At 49.7% G+C, this 22,349-nt stretch overlaps 1 protein-coding gene across 6 annotated transcripts in view; it reads left to right on the top strand.

Annotated features, from left to right (window-relative positions):
• The window catches only part of LOC121543395 (plasma membrane calcium-transporting ATPase 1), a 53,457-nt gene that overhangs the window by 17,413 nt on the left and 13,695 nt on the right, over positions 1-22,349 (top strand). For 4 of the 6 annotated variants that reach the window (XM_041853220.2, XM_041853224.2, XM_041853221.2 and 1 more), the window contains exons 4-13: positions 243-500; positions 733-858; positions 3,361-3,528; positions 3,701-3,745; positions 5,655-5,687; positions 7,777-7,932; positions 13,983-14,197; positions 19,301-19,543; positions 20,001-20,242; positions 20,589-20,826. In XM_041853220.2, the coding sequence (XP_041709154.1) occupies positions 243-500; positions 733-858; positions 3,361-3,528; positions 3,701-3,745; positions 5,655-5,687; positions 7,777-7,932; positions 13,983-14,197; positions 19,301-19,543; positions 20,001-20,242; positions 20,589-20,826 (1,724 nt within the window). The remainder of the gene's footprint in view (positions 1-242; positions 501-732; positions 859-3,360; positions 3,529-3,700; positions 3,746-5,654; positions 5,688-7,776; positions 7,933-13,982; positions 14,198-19,300; positions 19,544-20,000; positions 20,243-20,588; positions 20,827-22,349) is intronic. The other 2 variants (XM_041853222.2, XM_041853225.2) reach the window with 1 other exon arrangement.

Genomic DNA, 22,349 nt, shown 5'->3' with positions numbered 1-22,349 from the left:
GCACTGTAGGTGTCCAATGTACTGAACTGTGTAGTTGTATTTGTATTTGACTTAAATTCACTGCAGAGGGATAGTTTATTTAAAATAAATTCTGCGGACGCCGATTCCAGCTGGGCCTTGGTTCTTACCCGTTTACTATTTAATAACCATTTACATCAACATTTAATGATGTGTGTTCAGATTGTGTCTGTTAGTCACCTGGCGGTCTATCCCTGTAACTGTGTGCTTTGATCCGTCTGCAGACTGTGGGAGCGCAGCTGGAGGGGTGGAGGACGATGGCGAGGCGGAGGCGGGCTGGATCGAGGGCGCCGCCATCCTGCTGTCGGTCGTCTGCGTGGTGCTGGTGACGGCGTTTAACGACTGGAGCAAAGAGAAGCAATTCCGTGGCTTGCAGAGCCGCATCGAACAAGAGCAGAAGTTTGCCGTTGTCCGCGGCGGCCAAGTCATCCAAATCCCCGTGGCTGAGATTGTGGTCGGCGACGTTGCACAGATAAAATACGGTAAGAGGCGTCTCTTGTTGCATCCCAAATGGCACCTTATTCCCTATATAAGAGCACTACTTTTGACCCGAGCCCTATGGGCCCACTACATAGTACATAGGGTGACGTTTGGGACCCAATTATCAGTTATTGGCGAGGATGAATTGACCAGAGCGTGTAATGTTTTCTGTGTTCATCCACACGTCTTGTGAATTCATGAAGGACTATTTCTTCTCCTGTTTGTGTGTCCCAGGTGATCTCCTACCCTCGGACGGTATTCTTATTCAAGGAAATGATCTCAAAATCGACGAGAGCTCCCTCACGGGGGAGTCGGACCACGTCAAGAAAACGCTGGATAGAGACCCCATGCTGTTGTCAGGTAGCTGTCCTATTCTTGTTCTTCTGCCTTGTTTTATACTATGAAGCTCATGTGGTTGTAGTTCAGTTGCCAGGCCTATATTTGTCCCCACCCCTAATAGTGGAATAAACCATTTTACAACTATGAAATATAATGCCAGGTACCCCACCCCTAATAGTGGAATAAACCATTTTACAACTATGACATTTCATGCCAGGTACCCCACCCCTAATAGTGGAATAAACCATTTTACAACTATGAAATATCATGCCAGGTACCCCACCCCTAATAGTGGAATAAACCATTTTACAACTATGAAATATCATGCCAGGTACCCCACCCCTAATAGTGGAATAAACCATTTTACAACTATGAAATATCATGCCAGGTACCCCACCCCTAATAGTGGAATAAACCATTTTACAACTATGAAATATCATGCCAGGTACCCCACCCCTAATAGTGCAATAAACAATTTTTGCAACTGGAATATAAGACCAGGCCTTTGATAGATGATCTTACTTTGTCATGGAATGGGGTATGCAGGCAGTATCCAGCAATATTCTGAGCTGGAGTCCAGCAGTACTGTCAGGGATTGCGTTAATGCAGAATTCTGCAAAAAAAATCATTTGTAAACGCAGATCTGAAATGCTGCTTGTTGTAATTTCTGCTCGGCATCAGACTGTTGTACTTCAATTGCACTCTGATGTGAATTCACAAATGGCTTTCTATCAGCAGACAGCTCTCTGACTGATGTGTAGCTACTTTTCTCTGGTACTTTTCTCGGTGTAGCCTACTTTTCTCAGGTAAAATGCAATACTAACTTCAAGAAAAACATTAGGAAATGTAGCTGGCTACATTCATTCTATGATAAACATTAGAAATATGATGCCATGCATCGTTTTTGCAAAAAAATACCTTGCTTTTTCGTTGTAAACTAATTTACTTGTGTGGGTGCTAGCCAAATAGTGTTGCACTTCTTTTGTCTGATGAAAAATGAAGCTGTTTTCTGCCTGATGTGTTGCGCTAATGTATTTTCTGTGAAGGCAAAAAAGCAAAAAAAACACTGACTTTCAATATAAAACAGATTTTTTGATGGTCTGCGTTTTGAAAATGCAGATTTCTGAACTCTAATACGACCCCTGACTGTGGACTTGATGGTGTAGGTCCAGGACTACTTGAGCACTGTGAAATATATAGACCTCTAAATCCTGTTTTATTTTGCCGTCCCAAGGTATTGCTTGTCTGGTCCCTAATCCCATTTTATGAAAGCAAGTTGATCCTTTAATAAAATAGCTCTTCCTTGGTCAGATCCCCAAGGAGAGGATTTAAAAAGTGCTTGTTTGCCTCTCCCAGCCCTCTGTGGTCTCACCTCCAAGAGAGCCTGTCTGCATTTAGTCTGCATCATCATCATCTTCCCACCCAGCTCAGACCAGCACCTGCCTCTGTTCTGAGAGAGAAATACAGCCTAATTAACACAGGCATGGGGGAGCTCTTAATGCACTTATTCCTCCCTCGGTCTCTCTCTCACTGTCTCTCTGTTCTTTCTCAGTCAGTTGTGGGCATTAAATTCTGGAGAAAGCTACTGTTGTGTTGTGGGGCTCATGTTTCCATTAATTCACTTAGGCTCACAATTGGCTTTTGATTAAAAGCTGGGAGTGTGCGAATGTGTTTGTGCTGTCATCCAAGGCGAGTATTTGAGGCTTGACTCTGCTTTTGAAATGTCATTCCAAAACGTGATACACTTTATTACGTTTGTATGCTCTCATATTTAGCTGTAAAAATAGGCCTACAGTTTTTCATATTTAGCTGTAAATAGGCCTACAGTTTTTCCCGTCAGATTTACTCACAATGACCACAGGCTCCCGATCCGGACCCAGGACTGGAAACACCCAAATATTCCTTACTATCAGTACCAATTTATAGCAGACAAATGAAGCCGGGAATGTTGGTGTCTGTAGCATTAGCCAAGTAATAGTCAGGGGAACACCTGGCATTTACACTGTAGCATTAGCCAAGTAATAGTCAGGGGAACACCTGGCATTTACACTGTAGCATTAGCTAAGTAATAGTCAGGGGAACACCTGGCATTTACACTGTAGCATTAGCTAAGTAATAGTCAGGGGAACACCTGGCATTTACACTGTAGCATTAGCTAAGTAATAGTCAGGGGAACACCTGGCATTTACACTGTAGCATTAGCTAGGCGCCTGACGTTTTAGCCCTACCTCACCCTACCTCTCCTCTCTATCTGCGGGCAGGCGCAAACATCATACTTATCTGTATCCCCCAGGTTTACTCACTTTACCACAGGAATCAGCATCCAGGACTGCTAACACCCACAATCCCCACTCCCCATAGAATTAGACTATAATGGAAAATGTTAGCTAAAGCCATGTAGACAAGGCCTATCCTAAGTAATAGTAAGGAAAACCCTGGCAGAGGCCTATACAGTGTAAGCATCAGTTGTATGTCTATGGCGGCGCTACCTCACCCCCCCCCTTATCTGTTTTCCCTCTGCAGGCACCCACGTCATGGAGGGCTCCGGCAAAATGCTGGTCACGGCCGTGGGTGAGAACTCTCAAACTGGAATAATCTTCGCTTTACTGGGCGCCTCGGAGGATGACGAGGATGACGAGGAGGAGAAGGAGGCCAAGAAGAAGGAGAAGAAGGAGAAGAAGGAGAAGAGAAGTACGTTGACATTTGAGAGCGCGGTGGAATCCATTCATGTTTCACAGCACGCAAGAGCATCATCCACAGTTTTCTCTCTACCCACGCTTTTTACAATTATTTTATTATGCCTTTGCCCGTCGCACAAAGAATGGAGTTTTTCTCTCAACAGTCTTTTGTTGAATTTCTATAGATGCAGTTGATGTGCAGAGAAGTGTGAGGAAGCGGAGTCAGACAGGTAGAGAATCAGTGGTGCCACTACTCACTCACACAGCAGAGCAGATGGCACTGAGCTGACAGAGGAGAGTGAGGGATGTTTGAACTAGAGAGCTAAGCTGAGGAAGGGCTGAGCACAGGTCAGGTCTCAGCTGTGGTGGAACTTATTTTGGGAGAGCTGCTGCTTCAATGGGAATAGTTGGCAAGGCTTTACTTTAGCACTTGCTGCCGTGTTCAATGCTGCTGAGCCTGTGAAGTCCACAGCCTTGTATTGAGTGCTTGCAGCTCACGATGCAGTATATGAGGTTAGGTGTTCATTGTACATATAGCGCAGTGCTTTCTGGCATTCTTTGTTGAGCAATTGTAGTTCTATTCAATCAAGGCTGTGTGTGTGTGTGTGTGTGTGTGTGTGTGTGTGTGTGTACACTACATGACCAAAAGTATGTGGACACCTGCTGGTTGAACATCTCATTCCAAAATCATGGGCATTAATATGGAGTTATTCCCCCCTTTGCTGCCATAACAGCCTCCTCTCTTCTGGGAAGGCTTTCCACTAGATTCCGGAACATTGTTGTGGGGACTTGCTTCCATTCAGCCACAAAGAGCGTTCGTGAGGCCCGCAGTCGGCGTTCCAATTCAACCCAAAGGTGTTTGATGGGGTTGAGGTCAGGGCTCTGTGCAGGCCAGTCAAGTTCTTCAACACCGATCTCAACAAACCATTTCTGTATGGACCGTGCACGGGGGTATTGTCATGCTGAAACAGAAAAGGGCCTTCTGTCATTGTATGCTGTAGCATTAAGATTTTCCATCACTGGAACTAAGGGGCCTAGCCCGAACCATGAAAAACAGCCCCAGACCATTATTCCGTCTTCCACCAAACTTTACAGTTGGCACTATGCATTGGAGCAGGTGGCGTTCTCCTGGAATCCACCAAACCCAGATTTGTCTGTTTGACTGCCAGATGGTGAAGCGTGACTTGTCACTCCAGAGAACTCGTTTCCACTGCTCCAGAGTCCAATGGCGGCAAACTTTACACCACTCCAGCTGACGCTTGGCATTGCGCATGGTGATCTTAGGCTTGTGTGCGGCTGCTCGGCCATGGGAACCCATTTCATGAAGCTCCCGACGAACAGTTCTTGTGTTGACGTTGCTTTCAGAGGCAGTTTGGAATTCGGTAGTGAGTGTTGCAACCGAGGACAAACGATTTTTACACGCTTCAGCACTTGGCGGTCCCGTTCTGTGAGCTTGTGTGGCCTACCACTTCACGGGCTGAGCCGTTGTTACTCCTAGAAGTTTCCACTTCACAATAACAGCACTTACAGTTGACCGGGCATACATTTGACGAACTGACTTGTTGGAAAGGTGGCATCCTATGACTGTTCCATGTTGAAAGTCACTGAGCTCTTCAGTAAGGCCATTCTACTGCCAATGTTTGTCTATGGAGATTGCATGGCTGTGTGCTCGATTTTATACACTTGTCAGCAACGGGTGTGGCTGAAATATCAGAATCCACTAATTTAAAGGTGTGTCTACATACTTTTATATGTATAGTGTATATGTGCATACGTGTAGGTTTTGAATCAAGTTAATATGCTAAAGTAGGATGTGGATCAATTTATGTAGTTTATGGCTTTCGGTGTGTTTTGTGTATGATGAAAGCGGCTGGCTGTAGTTCTATCGTGTGTGTGGACCTGTTTGGTATGGGTAGAAATTACCTGTTGGCTGGAGGAGCTGATTTACAATTTGCATGTCATAATGCAACCCCAGCACTCATCTGTTTGGCTTCATAAAAATTATTGCCGTCTCTCACGGTATCAAATCAAAATGGGAGATTTTGATATTAAGTTGGTGGTCAGAATTGCAGCCGTTTGCAAATTGCTTCCCAATAGGTGACTGACTCTGTTCTTCTCGATTTTGCTTTCCATCCACAGAGCAAGATGGAGCAGCCGAAAACCGCAAGAAAGGTGAGTCTAACAGACCGGAGTTCATTTCATTTCCTTTTGGCTTGGTTGCGCGCTGCTACTGTACCTTGATCTGTTTCACTCTATATTAATGCTAACTCCTTAGCCCATTTAACAGTATTGGATTTTAGTTTAACCTTGACCTGTCGCTTAGCCTGGTGTCAGTAGTAGTAGCAGCTTAACCAGTGTCAGGTTGTGTTTCCCCATGCTACTCTGTGGCCTTGTGGGTCAGAGCGTGCGTGCCGGTGACTGGTCCATTCATTGTCTTGTCTAGGCCAGCATGTTCCCTTCTCTCTCTCCATTCTCCCTCTGTTTCTCTCTCTTTCCCTCTCTTTTCCTTGTCTCTCTCCTGCACTGAGCGACAGGTGCTGTTGAATCCAGCTATGAGGAGCCCTGTAACCATCCTGGGGGAAGAGCATCTGCTTTTTGCCCTTTTAGCTTCTTTCTTTCTTTTTTTTCTTTCTTTCTGTGTCCAATCTGAACCATTCATTCTATAGTACTCAGACCTTGTCAGCTGTTCAGTGTCATGCTGTTGTACGACTATGAGACCCAGCTTTCTAAACTCCATTGAGTCACCCAGTGTCTACAGAGCGGCAGCCATGCTGTTAGCTAGCCTGAGCCTGCTAATTGAGGTCCTGGTGGCGGTCCTTTGATTCTCTGTCTGCCAGGAGGGAGCGGAATAATCCCTCAGTCTGGGGTTACAGGCTGTGTAAATGCAGAACACACCACCCCAGAATAATCCCTCAGTCTGGGGTTACAGGCTGTGTAAATGCAGAACACACCACCCCAGAATAATCCCTCAGTCTGGGGTTACAGGCTGTGTAAATGCAGAACACACCACCCCAGAATAATCCCTCAGTCTGGGGTTCAGGCTGTGTAAATGCAGAACACACCACCCGGGAATATCATGGCACCCATCCTGTACACGCTGGCTGTGTGGCTCCTGGCATCAGCAAGGGAGGAGCCTGGGGATAGACTTGACTGGCGATTCTATAACGACTGTTCAGTCAGTCCAGGGTTGGGAGAGAGAGACTGAGATGAAGCCGACACAGGTATCCTCCCCTGCAGTGCTAGCTCTGGCAGGGCCAGAGATAATGATTTTATCATTGGGAGAGATGGGTTAGAGATCAGCCCTGCTGGCCTGCCTAGCACGCCTGCCCGCCGTCGTCTTCTAGGTTACTTGGTCAGAAGAGTCAAGGTGTGTTGTCCAACCCGGGAGGGAGAGACGGAGGGAGGGAAGGGGCCTTTAGAGGAATTGAAGTGGTGTCTGTTTGGCCACTGTGGATTCCACAGATCCCAGGGCTGCTGCTCTCTGAGTGGGAATATGGTAATTTGATTCATTTTACATTTACATTTTAGTCATTTAGCAGACGCTCTTATCCAGAGCGACTTACAGTTAGTGAGTGTATACATATTAATTTTTTTCAAACTGATTCCTACCAAAGCCTAATTACATTGGACTGGACTCATAATTGCAATGACGTTTAACCCAAGTTCCCTTCAAAAGCACTACGTTTGCAAATAAAACGTTTGCAAAAAATATGGCACCCTCTCAAGTCTCTTTGAAAATCACCCCTTATTGAATCACACTAAAGGACTGGAGAGATGTAGCTACTTGCCATTGATTTTCCAACTTGCTTATCTCAACCCCGCCCCCCTCAAGGCTTCTATTTCTAAAAAAAAAATTTGCTTTAACAGTTTTGCAGTGACTTGCTTTTTTAAATGAACTTGCAAGAATTAGAAGGTAATCAGCTTGTGGTCAGTAGGCACGAAACAGGGAATGTTTTGAAATAGAAAAATTACAATGGGCCATAGTAAATCCTGTTTCAAAACCTTTGTTTGCGCTTCGTGCCTACTGAACATGAGCCAGGTAGGCAGAAAGGCAAGGCTATTCTACTAGTGCTGGTTTTCCTTCCTAACTGGTAGCTCATTGATCAGCTAATTGGCTTGCCAAACAGTCCAGTTGATTAGAACTAAAGAATGAAAACCAGAAGCGTTCTCACCCTTAAGGGCTGGTAATCGAAACTGCAGTAGGAGTACCTCCATTCTGAGTCAGTCCAACATGTAAGTCAACGTCCTCTCTCCCCCTCAGCTAAAGCCGCGGACGGAGCCGCCATGGAAATGCAGCCGCTCAACAGTGACGAAGTCGACACCGAGGAGAAGAGGAAATCCAACTTGAAGGAGAAGAAGGAGAAGTCCGTTCTCCAGGGGAAGCTCACCAAATTAGCAGTCCAAATTGGCAAAGCCGGTCAGTGTACTTCTATTTTTTCACTCTCTTTTGCTGTCTTGCTCTCTCTCCCGCCTCGCTCTCTTGTGGTCTCGCGCTCTCTTGTGGTCTCGCTCTCTCTCTTGCCGTCTCGCTCTCTCTCTTGCCGTCTCGCTCTCTCTCTCTCCCCCCTCTCTCTCGTGGTGTCGCGCTCTCTCTCCCCCCTCTCTCTCGCGGTCTCGCTCTCTCTCCCCCTCTCTCTCTCCCCCCCTCTCGCTCTCTCCCCCACTCTCTCTCGCGGTCTCGCTCTCTCTCTCTCTCCCCCCGTCTCTCGGTCTCTCTCTCTCTCCCCCCGTCTCTCGGTCTCTCTCTCTCTCTCCCCCTCTCTCGGTCTCTCTCTCTCTCCCCCCTCTCTCTCGCGGTCTCTCTCTCCCCCTCTCTCTTGCGGTCTCGCTCTCTCTCTCCCCCTCTCTCTCTTGCGGTCTCTCTCTCTCCCCCCTCTCGGTCTTGCTCGCTCTCTCTCTCCCCCCGCTCTCTCGGTCTTGCTCGCTCTCTCTCTCTCCCCCCTCTCTCTCTTGCGGTCTTGCTCGCTCTCTCTCTCTCCCCCCTCTCTCTCTTGCGGTCTCGCTCTCTCTCTCCCCCCTCTCTCTCTTGCGGTCTCTCTCTCTCTCCCCCCCCCTCTCTCTCTCTTGCGGTCTCGCTCTCTCTCTTGCGGTCTCTCTCTCTCTCCCCCCTCTCTCTCGCGGTCTCTCTCTCTCTCTCCCCCTCTCTCTCTCGCGGTCTCTCTCTCTCTCCCCCCTCTCGCTCTTGCGGTCTCGCTCTCTCTCTCCCCCTCTCTCACTTGCGGTCTCGCTCTCTCTCCTCACCCCTCTCTCTTGCGGTGTCGCGCTCTCTCTCTCTCGCGGTCTCGCTCTTTTTCTCCCCCTCTCTCTCGTGGTCTCGCTCTCTCTCGCGGTCTCGCTCTCTCTCCCCCCTCTCTCTCTCCCCCTCTCTCTCGCGGTCTCGCTCTCTCTCCCCCCTCTCTCGGTCTCTCTCTCTCTCTCCCCCCTCTCTCGGTCTCTCTCTCTCTCTCCCCCCTCTCTCGGTCTCTCTCTCTCTCCCCCCTCTCTCTTGCGGTCTCGCTCTCTCTCTCCCCCCCCCTCTCTCTTGCGGTCTCGCTCTCTCTCTCCCCCCTCTCGGTCTTGCTCGCTCTCTCTCTCCCCCCGCTCTCTCGGTCTTGCTCGCTCTCTCTCTTCTCCCTCTCTCTCTTGCGGTCTCGCTCTCTCTCTCCCCCCTCTCTCTTGCGGTCTCTCTCTCCCCCTCTCTCTCTTGCGGTCTCTCTCTCTCTCCCCCTCTCTCTCTCTTGCGGTCTCGCTCTCTCTCTTGCGGTCTCGCTCTCTCTCTTGCGGTCTCTCTCTCTCTCCCCCCTCTCTCTCGCGGTCTCTCTCTCTCTCGCCCCCTCTCTCTCTCGCGGTCTCTCTCTCTCTCCCCCCTCTCGCTCTTGCGGTCTCGCTCTCTCTCCCCCCTCTCTCACTTGCGGTCTCGCTCTCTCTCCTCACCCCCTCTCTCTTGCGGTGTCGCGCTCTCTCTCTCTCGCGGTCTCGCTCTTTTTCTCCCCCTCTCTCTCGCGGTCTCGCTCTCTCTCGCGGTCTCGCTCCCTCTCCCCCTCTCTCTCTCCCCCCCTCTCTCTCGCGGTCTCGCTCTCTCTCCCCCCTCTCTCGCGGTCTCTCTCTCTCCCCCCTCTCTCGCGGTCTCTCTCTCTCCCCCCTCTCTCGGTCTCTCTCTCTCTCTCCCCCTCTCTCGGTCTCTCTCTCTCTCCCCCCCCTCTCTCTTGCGGTCTCGCTCTCTCTCTCCCCCCTCTCTCTCTTGCGGTCTCTCTCTCTCCCCCCGCTCTCTCGGTCTTGCTCGCTCTCTCTCTCCCCCCGCTCTCTCGGTCTTGCTCGCTCTCTCTCTCTCCCCCGCTCTCTCGGTCTTGCTGCTTTCTCTCTCTCCCCCTCTCTCTCTTGCGGTCTCGCTCTCTCTCTCCCCCTCTCTCTTGCGGTCTCTCTCTCCCCCTCTCTCTTGCGGTCTCTCTCTCTCTCCCCCCTCTCTCTCTCTTGCGGTCTCGCTCTCTCTCTTGCGGTCTCGCTCTCTCTCTCCCCCCTCTCGGTCTTGCTCGCTCTCTCTCTCCCCCCGCTCTCTCGGTCTTGCTCGCTCTCTCTCTCTCCCCCCCTCTCTCTTGCGGTCTCGCTCTCTCTCTCCCCCCTCTCTCTTGCGGTCTCTCTCTCCCCCCTCTCTCTCTTGCGGTCTCTCTCTCTCTCCCCCCTCTCTCTCTCTCTCTTGCGGTCTCGCTCTCTCTCTTGCGGTCTCGCTCTCTCTCCTCCCCCCTCTCTCGTGCGGTGTCGCGCTCTCTCTCTCTCGCGGTCTCGCTCTCTTTCTCCCCCTCTCTCTCGCTGTCTCTCTCTCTCGCGGTCTCTCTCTCTCTCCCCCCTCTCTCTCTCGCGGTCTCTCTCTCTCTCTCCCCCCTCTCTCACTTGCGGTCTCGCTCTCTCTCTCCCCCTCTCTCACTTGCGGTCTCGCTCTCTCTCCTCACCCCTCTCTCTTGCGGTGTCGCGCTCTCTCTCTCTCGCGGTCTCGCTCTCTTTCTCCCCCTCTCTCTCGCGGTCTCGCTCTCTCTCGCGGTCTCTCTCCCTCTCCCCCCTCTCTCGCTTGCGGTCTCTCTCTCTCTCTCTCTCCCCCCTCTCTCTCTCGCGGTCTCTCTCTCGCCCCCCTCTCTCTCTTTGTCTCTCTCTCTCTCTCGCCCCCCTCTCTCTCTTGCGGTCTCTCTCGGTCTTGCTCGCTCTCTCTCTCCCCCCGCTCTCTCGGTCTTGCTCGCTCTCTCTCTCCCCCTCTCTCTCTTGCGGTCTCTCTCTCTCCCCCCTCTCTCTTGCGGTCTCTCTCTCTCCCCCCTCTCTCTTGCGGTGTCGCACTCTCTCTCTCTCTCGCGGTCTCGCTCTCTTTCTCCCCCTCTCTCTCGCGGTCTCTCTCTCTCTCCCCCCTCTCTCGCTTGCGGTCTCTCTCTCTCTCTCCCCCCTCTCTCGCGGTCTCTCTCTCTCTCCCCCCTCTCTCTCTTGCGGTCTCGCTCTCTCTCTTGCAGTCTCGCTCTCTCTCTCCCCCCTCTCTCACTTGCGGTCTCGCTCTCTCTCCTCCCCCCTCTCTCTTGCGGTGTCGCGCTCTCTCTCTCGCGGTCTCGCTCTCTTTCTCCCCCTCTCTCTCGCGGTCGCTCTCTCTCTCCCCCCTCTCTTGCTTGCGGTCTCTCTCTCTCTCTCCCCCCTCTCTCTCCCCCCTCTCTCTCTTGCGGTCTCTCTCTCTCTCCCCCTCTCGCTCTTGCGGTCTCGCTCTCTCTCTCCCCCCTCTCTCACTTGCGGTCTCGCTCTCTCTCCTCCCCCCTCTCTCTTGCGGTCTCGCGCTCTCTCTCTCTCGCGGTCTTTCTCTCTCCCCCTCTCTCTCTCGCGGTCTCTCTCTCTCTCGCTCTCTCTCTCCCTCGCCCCCCCCCTCTCGCTCTCTCTCCCCCCTCTCTCTCTTGCGGTCGCTCTCTCTCCCCCCTCTCTTGCGGTCTCTCTCTCCCCCCGCTCTCTCGGTCTTGCTCGCTCTCTCTCTCCCCCCGCTCTCTCGGTCTTGCTCGCTCTCTCTCTCCCCTCTCTCTCTTGCGGTCTCGCTCTCTCTCCCCCCTCTCTCTTGCGGTCTCTCTCTCCCCCCTCTCTCTCTTGCGGTCTCGCTCTCCCCCCTCTCTCACTTGCGGTCTTGCTCTCTCTCCTTCCCCCTCTCTGTTGTGGTGGTGCGCTCTCTCTCTCTCGCGTGTCTCTTTCTCCCCTCTCTCTCGCGGGTCTCTCTCTCTCCCCTCTCGCTGCGGTCTCTTCTCTGAGTCTCCTCTCTCCCCCTCTCTCACTTGCGGTCTCTCTCTCTCTCCCCTCTCTCTCTGCGGTGTCGCTCTCTCTCTCTGTCTCTCTCTCTCCCCTCTCTCTCGCGTGCTCTCTCTCCCCCTCTCTTGCTTGCGGTCTCTCTCTCTCTCTCTCCCCCTCTCCCCTCTCTCTCTTGCGGTCTCTCTCTCTCCCCTCTCGCTCTTGCGGTCTCGCTCTCTCTCCCCTCTCTCACTCTGCGCTCGCTCTCTCTCCCCCTCTCTCTTGCGGTCTCTCTCTCTCTCGTCGCTCTCTCTCCCCCTCTCTTCGCGGTCTCTCTCTCTCGCTCTCTCTCTCGCTCTCTCTGCTCTCTCTCCCCCTCTCGCTCTCTCTCCTCTCTTGCGGCTCTCTCTCCCCGCTTCGTCTTGCCTCTCTCTCCCCCCCTCTCTTGGTCTCGCTCTCTCTCCCCCTCTCTCTTGTCTCTCTCTCCCCTCTCTTGCGGTCTCTCTCTCGCTCTCGCGGTCTCTCTCCCCTCTCTCACTTGCGGTCTTGCTCTCTCTCCTTCCCCCTCTCTGTTGTGGTGGTGCGCTCTCTCTCTCTCGCGCGGTCTCGCTCTCTTTCTCCCCCTCTCTCTCGCTTGCGGTCTCTCTCTCTCCCCCTCTCTGCGCTTGCAGTCTCTCTCTCTCTCCCCCTCTCTCGCTTGCGGTCTTTCTCGCTCTCCCCCCTCTCTCTCTCGCGGTCTCTCTCTCTCTCCCCCCTCTCTCTCTTGCGGTCTCTCTCTCTCTCTCCCCTCTCTCTCTTGCGGTCTCGCTCTCTCTCTCCCCTCTCTCTCTTGCGGTCTCGCTCTCTCCCCCCTCTCTCGCTTGCGGTCTCTCGCTCTCTCCCCCCTCTCTCGCTTGCGGTCTCTCTCTCTCCTCTCTCGCTCGCGGTCTCTATCTCTCGCCCCCCTCTCTCGCGGTCTCTCTCTCTCTCTCTTCCCCCTCTCTCGCGGTCTCTCTCTCTCTCTCCTCCCTCTCTCGCTTGCGGTCTTGCTCTCTCTCCCCCCTCTCTCTCTCTTGCGGTCTCGCTCTCTCTCTCCCCCCTCTCTCACTTGCGGTTTCGCTCTCTCTCCTCCCCCCTCTCTCTTGCGGTGTTGCGCTCTCCCTCTCTCTCGCGGTCTCGCTCTCTTTCTCCCCCTCTCTCTCGTGGTCTCGCTCTCTCTCGCGGTCTCTCTCTCCCCCCTCTCTCGCTTGCGGTCTCTCTCTCTCCTCTCTCTCTCGCGGTCTCTCTATCTCTCGCCCCCCTCTCTCGCGGTCTCTCTCTCTCTTCCCCCTCTCTCGCGGTCTCTCTCTCTCTCTCCCCCCTCTCTCGCTTGCGGTCTCGCTCTCTCTCCCCCCTCTCTCTTGCGGTTTCGCTCTCTCTCTCTTGCGGTCTCGCTCTCTCTCCCCCTCTCTCGCGGTCTCTCTCTCTCCCCCCTCTCTCTTGCGGTGTCGCACTCTCTCTCTCTCTCGCGGTCTCGCTCTCTTTCTCCCCCTCTCTCTTGCGGTCTCGCTCTCTCTCTCCCCCTCTCTCTCTTGCGGTATCGCTCTCTCTCTCCCCCCTCTCTCACTTGCGGTTTCGCTCTCTCTCCTCCCCCCTCTCTCTTGCGGTGTTGCGCTCTCCCTCTCTCTCGCGGTCTCGCTCTCTTTCTCCCCCTCTCTCTCGTGGTCTCGCTCTCTCTCGCGGTCTCTCTCTCTCCCCCTCTCTCGCTTGCGGTCTCTCTCTCTCTCCCCCTCTCTCTCGCGGTCTCTCTCTCTCTCTCCCCCTCTCTCGCGGTCTCTCTCGCGGTCTCTCTCTCGCTTGCGGTCTTGCTCTCTCTCCCCCCGCTCTCTCTCTCTTGCGGTTTCGCTCTCTCTCCCCCCTCTCTCTCTCTTGCGGTCTCGCTCTCTCTCTCCCCCCCCTCTCTCTTACGGTCTCGCTCTCTCTCCCCTCTCTCTCTTGCGGTATCGCTCTCTGAGGTTCTGGTCAGTACTCTGTAGTCTAGTAGGAAGACCTGGGGTGCATTCATTACGTTTTGCTTTTGAAACCGTTTAAGAACCAAACGGAAGCAAACAGAACAAAACAGGGAGGGACGTACCTTAATTTGTCCAATAGAAACTTTAGTTTTGGTTGCAAAACATTTTCCGTTGAGAGTAAAAAGTTTGTTGCAAAAAAAATTTGCAACAGAATCGCCGTAATGATTACACCCCTGTTGATTTATATTGTGGATGATGAGTCTCACTATTGTGTCCTCTCTAGGCCTGGTGATGTCAGCCATCACTGTCATCATCCTGGTGGTGCTGTTCGTGGTGGACACATTCTGGGTGCAGGGCCTGCCCTGGCACAAGGACTGCACGCCCATCTACGTCCAGTTCTTCGTCAAGTTCTTCATCATCGGCGTCACCGTGCTGGTGGTGGCCGTCCCCGAGGGTCTTCCCCTGGCCGTCACCATCTCCCTGGCCTACTCCGTCAAAGTAGGTTCCGCCTCAGGGTCTGCGGCACAAACACTATACCAGACAATAAGCCATTTTATTGGTTCTAGTGTCTGTTAGGGCTGGGCGATATATCAAATTAATGTTTTAATGCGATGTTCCGAATGCCTGTATTGCAAGAGGTTAGTTTTTTATTTTTTTGTTTGTTTTTTTTGGTCTCGTCTCCTTCGCTCCTTCTGTGCTGTGTGCACAGTGCAACTTCCCACTCGCACACAGACACCAAGCCCATCCCCCTGCCACTCACTACAAAGATGAAAGATAACTTCTTCCTCTCTGAAAACAAGTAGTTTAACATAATGATGAAGTTAAAATAAAGTTTTGACTTTATTTTACTGTAATAGAGAAGAACTTAGCCTTTCTAACGATACCGTTTTTAAAATGTAGAACAGAGCAGACTCTACTAAATCGAGTGTCAACGAACATGTTGTGGAAAATGAATACTCCGTTTCTGTCGCTTGTGGCTTTGCGGTACCGCTAGCAGCATTTTAGCCTTCTGTGCTAGCTGGCTAGTCTGGGTTTTATAAATGTGCAATGAGCATAGAAAGATAGGCCCTGTGTAGCTCAGTTGGTAGAGCATGGCGCTTGCAACGCCAGGGTTGTGGGTTCGTTTCCCACGGGGGGACCAGAATGAAAAAATGTATCCACTCACTAACTGGAAGTCGCTCTGGATAAGAGCGTCTGCTAAAATGACTAAAAATAAAATTGCCAACTCGTTCTCATTCTGAGAAATAACCATCTTATCCAGGTAGGCCACGTGATTTCAACATACAGTATAAACAAGGTGAACAGGCTATGTTGTTCAAACAGTTGGAGATAAACAGGAGGGTCTATTTATAACAGTTCAACTGTTCTACCTTGTTAGCTAGCAAATAGATCCAAGTTGGCTAGACTTGAAATATAAAGATTAGCTGGCTACTCACTAGCACGTGGGCTTGTGCTTGAGAGATTGTTAATGAGACCTGTGTTCGTTTTCTATAATGCCTGTTACAAGAAGTTGGTCATTATTAGTGGATGTGCATGGTTAATTTTTTTTTTTTCTTTTAACATTTTCATAGACTTGAAAGTCAAATCAGTGATTATTGCAAAAAAACAAGTTAAACTATTTGTATTAAATTATTAGTGGGTCTAATGGTTGTGGAAGGCTTATATTTAGCCTAGGTATAATTAGATTATTCCTGACTGTTTGAAATGCAGTGAATCAACCTTTAATTGTGCAACAAAGGTTATTTCGTGAACTTTTTGTATATATACACTACCGGTCAAAAGTTTCAGAACATCTACTCATTCAAGGATTTTTCTTTATTTTTACTATTTTCTACATTGTAGAATAATAGTTAAGACATCAAAACTATGAAATAACACATGGAATCATGTACAGTCGTGGTCAAAAGTTTTGAGAATGACACAAATATTAATTTTCACAAAGTCTGCTGCCTCAATTTGTATGATGGCAATTTGCATATACTCCAGAATGTTATGAAGAGTGATCAGATTAATTGCAATTAATTGCAAAGTCCCTCTTTGCCATGAAAATGAACTTAATCCCCAAAAAACATTTCCACTGCATTTCAGCCCTGCCACAAAAGGACCAGCTGCCATCATGTCAGTGATTCTCTTGTTAACACAGGTGAGAGTGTTTACGAGGACAAGGCTGGAGATCACTCTGTCATGCTGATTGAGTTAGAATAACAGACTGGAAGCTTTAAAAGGAGGGTGGTGCTTGAAATCATTGTTCTTCCTCTGTTAACCATGGTTACCTGCAAGGAAACACATGCCGTCATCATTGCTTTGCACAAAAAGGGCTTCACAGGCAAGGATGTTGCTGCTAGTAAGATTGCACCTAAATCAACCATTTATCGGATCATCAAGAACTTCAAGGAGAGAGGTTCAATTGTTGTGAAGAAGGCTTCAGGGCGCCCAAGAAAGTCCAGCAAGCGCCAGGACCGTCTCCTAAAGTTGATTCAGCTGCGGGATCGGGGCACCACCAGTGCAGAGCTTGCTCAGGAATGGCAGCAGGCAGTTGTGAGTGCATCTGCACGCACAGTGAGGCGAAGACTTTTGGAGGATGGCCTGGTGTCAAGAAGGGCAGCGAGGAAGCAATTTCTCTCCAGGAAAAACATCAGGGACAGACTGATATTCTGCAAAAGGTACAGGGATTGGACTGCTGAGGACTGGGGTAAAGTCATTTTCTCTGATGAATCCCCTTTCCGATTGTTTGGGGCATCCGGAAAAAAGCTTGTCCGGAGAAGACAAGGTGAGCGCTACCATCAGTCCTGTGTCATGCCAACAGTAAAGCATCCTGAGATCATTCATGTGTGGGGTTGCTTCTCAGCCAAGGGAGTGGGCTCACTCACAATTTTGCCTAAGAACACAGCCATGAATAAAGAATGGTATCAACACATCCTCCGAGAGCAACTTCTCCCAACCATCCAAGAACAGTTTGATGACAAACAATGCCTTTTCCAGCATGACGGAGCACCTTGCCTAAGGCAAAAGTGATAACTAAGTGGCTCGGGGAACAAAACATCGACATTTTGGGTCCATGGCCAGGAAACTCCCCAGACCTTAATCCCATTGAGAACTTGTGGTCAATCCTCAAGAGGCGGGTGGACAAACAAAAACCCACAAATTCTGACAAACTCCAAGCATTGATTTTGCAAGAATGGGCTGCCATCAGTCAGGATGTGGCCCAGAAGTTAATTGACAGCATGCCAGGGCTGATTGCAGAGGTCTTGAAAAAGAAGAGTCAACACTGCAAATATTGACTCTGCATAAACTTAATGTAATTGTCAATAAAAGCCTTTGACACTTATGGAATGCTTGTAATTATACTTCAGTATACCATAGTAACATCTGACAAAAATATCTAAAAACACTGAAGCAGCAAACTTTGAAGACCAATACTTGTGTCATTCTCAAAACTTTTGACCACGACGGTAGTAACCAAAAAAGTGTTAAACAAATAAAAATATTTCATATTTGAGATTCTTCAAATAGCCACCCTTTGCCTTGATGACCGCTTTGCACACTCTTGGCATTCTCAACCAGCTTCACCTGGAATGCTTTTCCAACAGTCTTGAAGGAGTTTCCACATATGCTGAGCACTTGTTGTCTGCTTTTCCTTCACTCTGCGGCCGACTCATCCCAAACCATCTCAATTGGGTTGAGGTCGGGGGATTGTGGAGGCCAGGTCTTCTGATGCAGCACTCCATCACTCTCCTTCTTGGTAAAATAGCCCTTACACAGCCTGGAGGTGTGTAAGGGCTATTTTCAACAGGGTTATTGTCCTGTTGAAAAACAAATGATAGTCCCACTAAGCCCAAACCAGATGGAATGGCGTATCGCTGCAGAATGCTGTAGTAGCCATGCTGGTTAAGTGTGCCTTGAATTCTAAATCAATCACAGACAGTGTCACCAGTAAAACACCCCCACACCATAACACCACCTCCTCCATGCTTTACGGTGGGAAAATACACATGCGGAGATCATCCATTCACCCACACCACGTCTCACGGTCCCCCCTTTGCTGCTATAACAGCCTCCACTCTTCTGGTTAGGCTTTCCACAAGATGTTGGAACATTGCTGCGGGGACTTGCTTCCATTCAGTCACGAGCATTAGTGAGGTCGGGCAATGATGTTGGGAGATTAGACCTGGCTCGCAGTCGGCATTCCAATTCATCCCAAAGGTGTTCGATGGGGTTGAAGTCAGGGCTCTGTGCAGGCCAGTCAAGTTCTTCAACACCGATCTCGACAAACCATTTCTGTATGGACCTCGCTTTGTGCACGGGGGCATTGTCATGCTGAAACAGGAAAAGGCCTTCCCAAACTGTTGCCACAAAGTTGGAAGCACAGAATCGTCTAGGATGTAATTGTATTCTGTAGCATTAAGATTTCCTTTCACTGGAACTAAGGGGCCTAGCCCGAACCATGAAAAACAGCCCCAGATCATTATTCCTCCTCCACCAAACTTTACAGTTGGCACTATGCATTGGGGCAGGTAGTGTTCTCCAGAGTCCAATGGCGGCGAGCTTTACACCACTCCAGCCGGCGCTTGGTGATCTTAAGCTTGTGTGCGGCTGCTCGGCCATGGAAACCCATTTCATGAATCTCCAGACGAACAGTTCTTGTGCTGACGTTGCTTCCAGAGGTAGTTTTAAACTCTGTAGTGAATGTTGCAACCGAGGACAGGCAATTTTTACGCGCTTCCTGTTCTGTGAGCTTGTGTGGCCTACCAGTTTGTGGCTGAGCCGTTGTTGCTCCTAGACATTTCCACTTCACAATAACAGCCCTTACAGTTGACCGGGGTAGCTCTAGCAGGGCAGAAATTTGACGAACTGACTTGTTGTAAAGGTGGCATCCTATGATGGTGCCACGTTGAAAGTCACTGAGCTCTTCAGTAAGGCCATTCTACTGCCAATATCTGTCTATGGAGATTGCATGGCTGAAATAGCCGAATCCACTAATTTGAAGGGGTGTCCACATACTTTTGTACATATAGTGTATATTGTGAATCGATTTTTAGGTCATATCGCACAGCCATAGTGGATGTGCAAGGTTGCAATTCATCAGTTAACTTCCTGGTGTAGCTTTTTACCGCAAGCAGTGTGAACGGTCCCGCACTTCCAACAAGCTTTACTTGTTAACCATAGCTTTATTCGCTTACAAGTAGGTTAGCCTTCAGCCAGTTAGCCCTTCACTTAGCCTCTTAAAGCTAGTCTTGGCTAACCTTCCATGATACATTAAAGCCAATTGGCTATGTCATGATCCTTCTAACTGGAGTTGTTGGGCCAACAGGCTGATTACTAATATCAGTAGTAGACTCTAGCTCTGGAAGACCAGTATCTAAGGAGTTATCCAGCCCACTCACACCACTGTAGACTAAAGCTATAGCAGCTGTTAATGCATGGAGGAGAGGTTGTCACAGCAGTACTGTTGAATGGAATAGCTTAGTTAAACCGTCCCTTTCTATTTTTAGACTTTTGACCCCTTCTGCAGCTCATATTTACCTTCTGCAGCTCATATTTAATTCAATGACCTTTTTGATGATTTCTCCCCTTCTCCCTCCTCCGTCTTCTTCCTAACAGAAAATGATGAAAGACAACAACCTGGTGCGTCATCTGGACGCCTGCGAGACCATGGGCAACGCTACGGCCATCTGCTCGGACAAGACGGGCACGCTGACCATGAACCGCATGACGGTGGTGCAGGCCTACGTGGCCGACAAGCACTACCGCAACGTGCCTGAGCCCCAGCTCCTCCCCGCCGCCATCATGGACATCCTCGTCCTGGGCATCAGCGTCAACAGCGCCTACACCACCAACATTATGGTGAGTGAGGTTGCCTCGAGAAATTGTGGTCTATCCAGGAGAACTGCACAGGTGTGTGTGTGCTATCGATGTGCAGGCAATGATGGGTTTAGAGTAGATGTTGACGATTAATTTAATTGATTTAAATGTGGGGTAGGAGTTTTGCTTGTAAATGTCATGTCAGTAACAAATAACTAGTATAAATGTGGGGTAGGAGTTTTGCTTGTACATGTCATGTCAATAACAAATCACTAGTATGATGACTGAATGTACTGTTAATAGCCTCCAACATGACCTGGGTCGTAATCATTAGGCCATGCTGTAGCAAAACATTTTACAACGGAAGACAATCTTTTCTTATTGGGCAAGTTCAGATGGTACCTCCCCATTGCAATCCCTTTGGTACTGGTTTCTTCCGTTTTGTGCCAACTGAACATGACCCTTACATGAGACTTGGTGTGTCTCTCTCTGTAACCAGTCTCCGGAGAAGGAAGGTGGTCTGCCGCGCCAGGTGGGCAACAAAACCGAATGTGCCTTGCTGGGCTTCGCCAATGACCTAAAGCGTGACTACCAGGCTGTCCGCAACGAGATCCCTGAGGAGAAGCTCTACAAGGTCTACACCTTCAACTCCTGCAGGAAGTCAATGAGCACCGTGCTGAAGAACGCCGATGGGAGCTTCCGCATGTTCAGCAAGGGAGCCTCCGAGATCCTCCTCAAGAAGTAGGTTTGGGTTTCAAGCAAAATCAACCTGCTCTCAGTATTCAGTGTGGGGCGAATCATAACGTCCACTTAAGTTGACTAATTTTCACTTAGTCAGACATTGATATCAATGGTAAACTAAGTGTAAATCTAAATCCCTGTATGGATTCTATGGTCCTGTGGGGCTCAGTTGGAAAGAGCGTTGTGCTAGCAATGCCATGGTTGTTGGTTCAATTTCCACAGGGATCACACACGTACTTAAATGTATGCATTCAGTAAGTCGCTTTGGATAACCGCGTCTGCTAAGAGAGCCTCTCTCTCTGTCTCTCTCTCTCTGTCTCTCTCTCTTTCATTCCCCCACCACCAGGTGCTCTAAGCTCCTGACGGCGAGCGGCGAGACCAAGGTGTTCCGTCCCCGGGACAGAGAGGACATGGTGAAGAAGGTGATTGAGCCCATGGCCTCAGAGGGCCTGCGCACCATCTGCCTGGCCTACCGCGACTTCCCTGTCTCGGAGGGCGAGCCTGACTGGGACCAGGAGAACGACATCCTCACCAGCCTGACCTGTGTATGTGTGGTGGGCATCGAGGACCCCGTCAGACCCGAGGTCAGTTTATGGACCACAGTCAAACAAAACAAGCAGACCGACATTAGCAAAGATACAGTGGAGTAATCTGATATGATATACTTTACCTACAGTGGGGAAAAAATGTATTTAGTCAGCCACCAATTGTGCAAGTTCTCCCACTTAAAAAGATGAGAGGCCTGTAATTTTCATCATAGGTACACGTCAACTATGACAGACAAAATTAGGGAAAAAAATCCAGAAAATCACATTGTAGGATTTTTAATGAATTTATTTGCAAATTATGGTGGAAAATAAGTATTTGGTCAATAACAAAAGTTTCTCAATACTTTGTTATATACCCTTTGTTGGCAATGACACAGGTCAAACGTTTTCTGTAAGTCTTCAAGGTTTTCACACACTGTTGCTGGTATTTTGGCCCATTCCTCCATGCAGATCTCCTCTAGAGCAGTGATGTTTTGGGGCTGTCGCTGGGCAACACAGACTTTCAACTCCCTCCAAAGATTTTCTATGGGGTTGAGATCTGGAGACTGGCTAGGCCACTCCAGGACCTTGAAATGCTTCTTACGAAGCCACTCCTTTGTTGCCCGGGCGGTGTGTTTGGGATCATTGTCATGCTGAAAGACCCAGCCACGTTTCATCTTCAATGCCCTTGCTGATGGAAGGAGGTTTTCACTCAAAATCTCACGATACATGGCCCCATTCATTCTTTCCTTTACACGGATCAGTCGTCCTGGTCCCTTTGCAGAAAAACAGCCCCAAAGCATGATGTTTCCACCCCCATGCTTCACAGTAGGTATGGTGTTCTTTGGATGCAACTCAGCATTCTTTGTCCTCCAAACACGACCGAGTTAAGTTTTTACCAAAAAGTTATATTTTGGTTTCATCTGACCATATGACATTCTCCCAATCCTCTTCTGGATCATCCAAATGCACTCTAGCAAACTTCAGACGGGCCTGGACATGTACTGGCTTAAGCAGGGGGACACGTCTGGCACTGCAGGATTTGAGTCCCTGGCGGCGTAGTGTGTTACTGATGGTAGGCTTTGTTATTTTGGTCCCAGCTCTCTGCAGGTCATTCACTAGGTCCCCCCGTGTGGTTCTGGGATTTTTGCTCACCGTTCTTGTGATCATTTTGACCCCACAGGGTGAGATCTTGCGTGGAGCCCCAGATCGAGGGAGATTATCAGTGGTCTTGTATGTCTTCCATTTCCTAATAATTGCTCCCACAGTTGATTTCTTCAAACCAAGCTGCTTACCTATTGCAGATTCAGTCTTCCCAGCCTGGTGCAGGTCTACAATTTTGTTTCTGGTGTCCTTTGACAGCTCTTTGGTCTTGGCCATAGTGGAGTTTGGAGTGTGACTGTTTGAGGTTGTGGACAGGTGTCTTTTATACTGATAAGTTCAAACAGGTGCCATTAATACAGGTAACGAGTGGAGGACAGAGGAGCCTCTTAAAGAAGAAGTTACAGGTCTGTGAGAGCCAGAAATCTTGCTTGTTTGTAGGTGACCAAATACTTATTTTCCACCATAATTTGCAAATA

Source organism: Coregonus clupeaformis, chromosome 28 (assembly GCF_020615455.1).
Source record: "Coregonus clupeaformis isolate EN_2021a chromosome 28, ASM2061545v1, whole genome shotgun sequence".
Classification (NCBI taxonomy): Eukaryota; Metazoa; Chordata; class Actinopteri; order Salmoniformes; family Salmonidae; genus Coregonus; species Coregonus clupeaformis.
The sequence above is the reverse complement of the archived record's forward strand: the minus strand, read 5'-3'. Positions and strand labels throughout refer to the sequence as shown.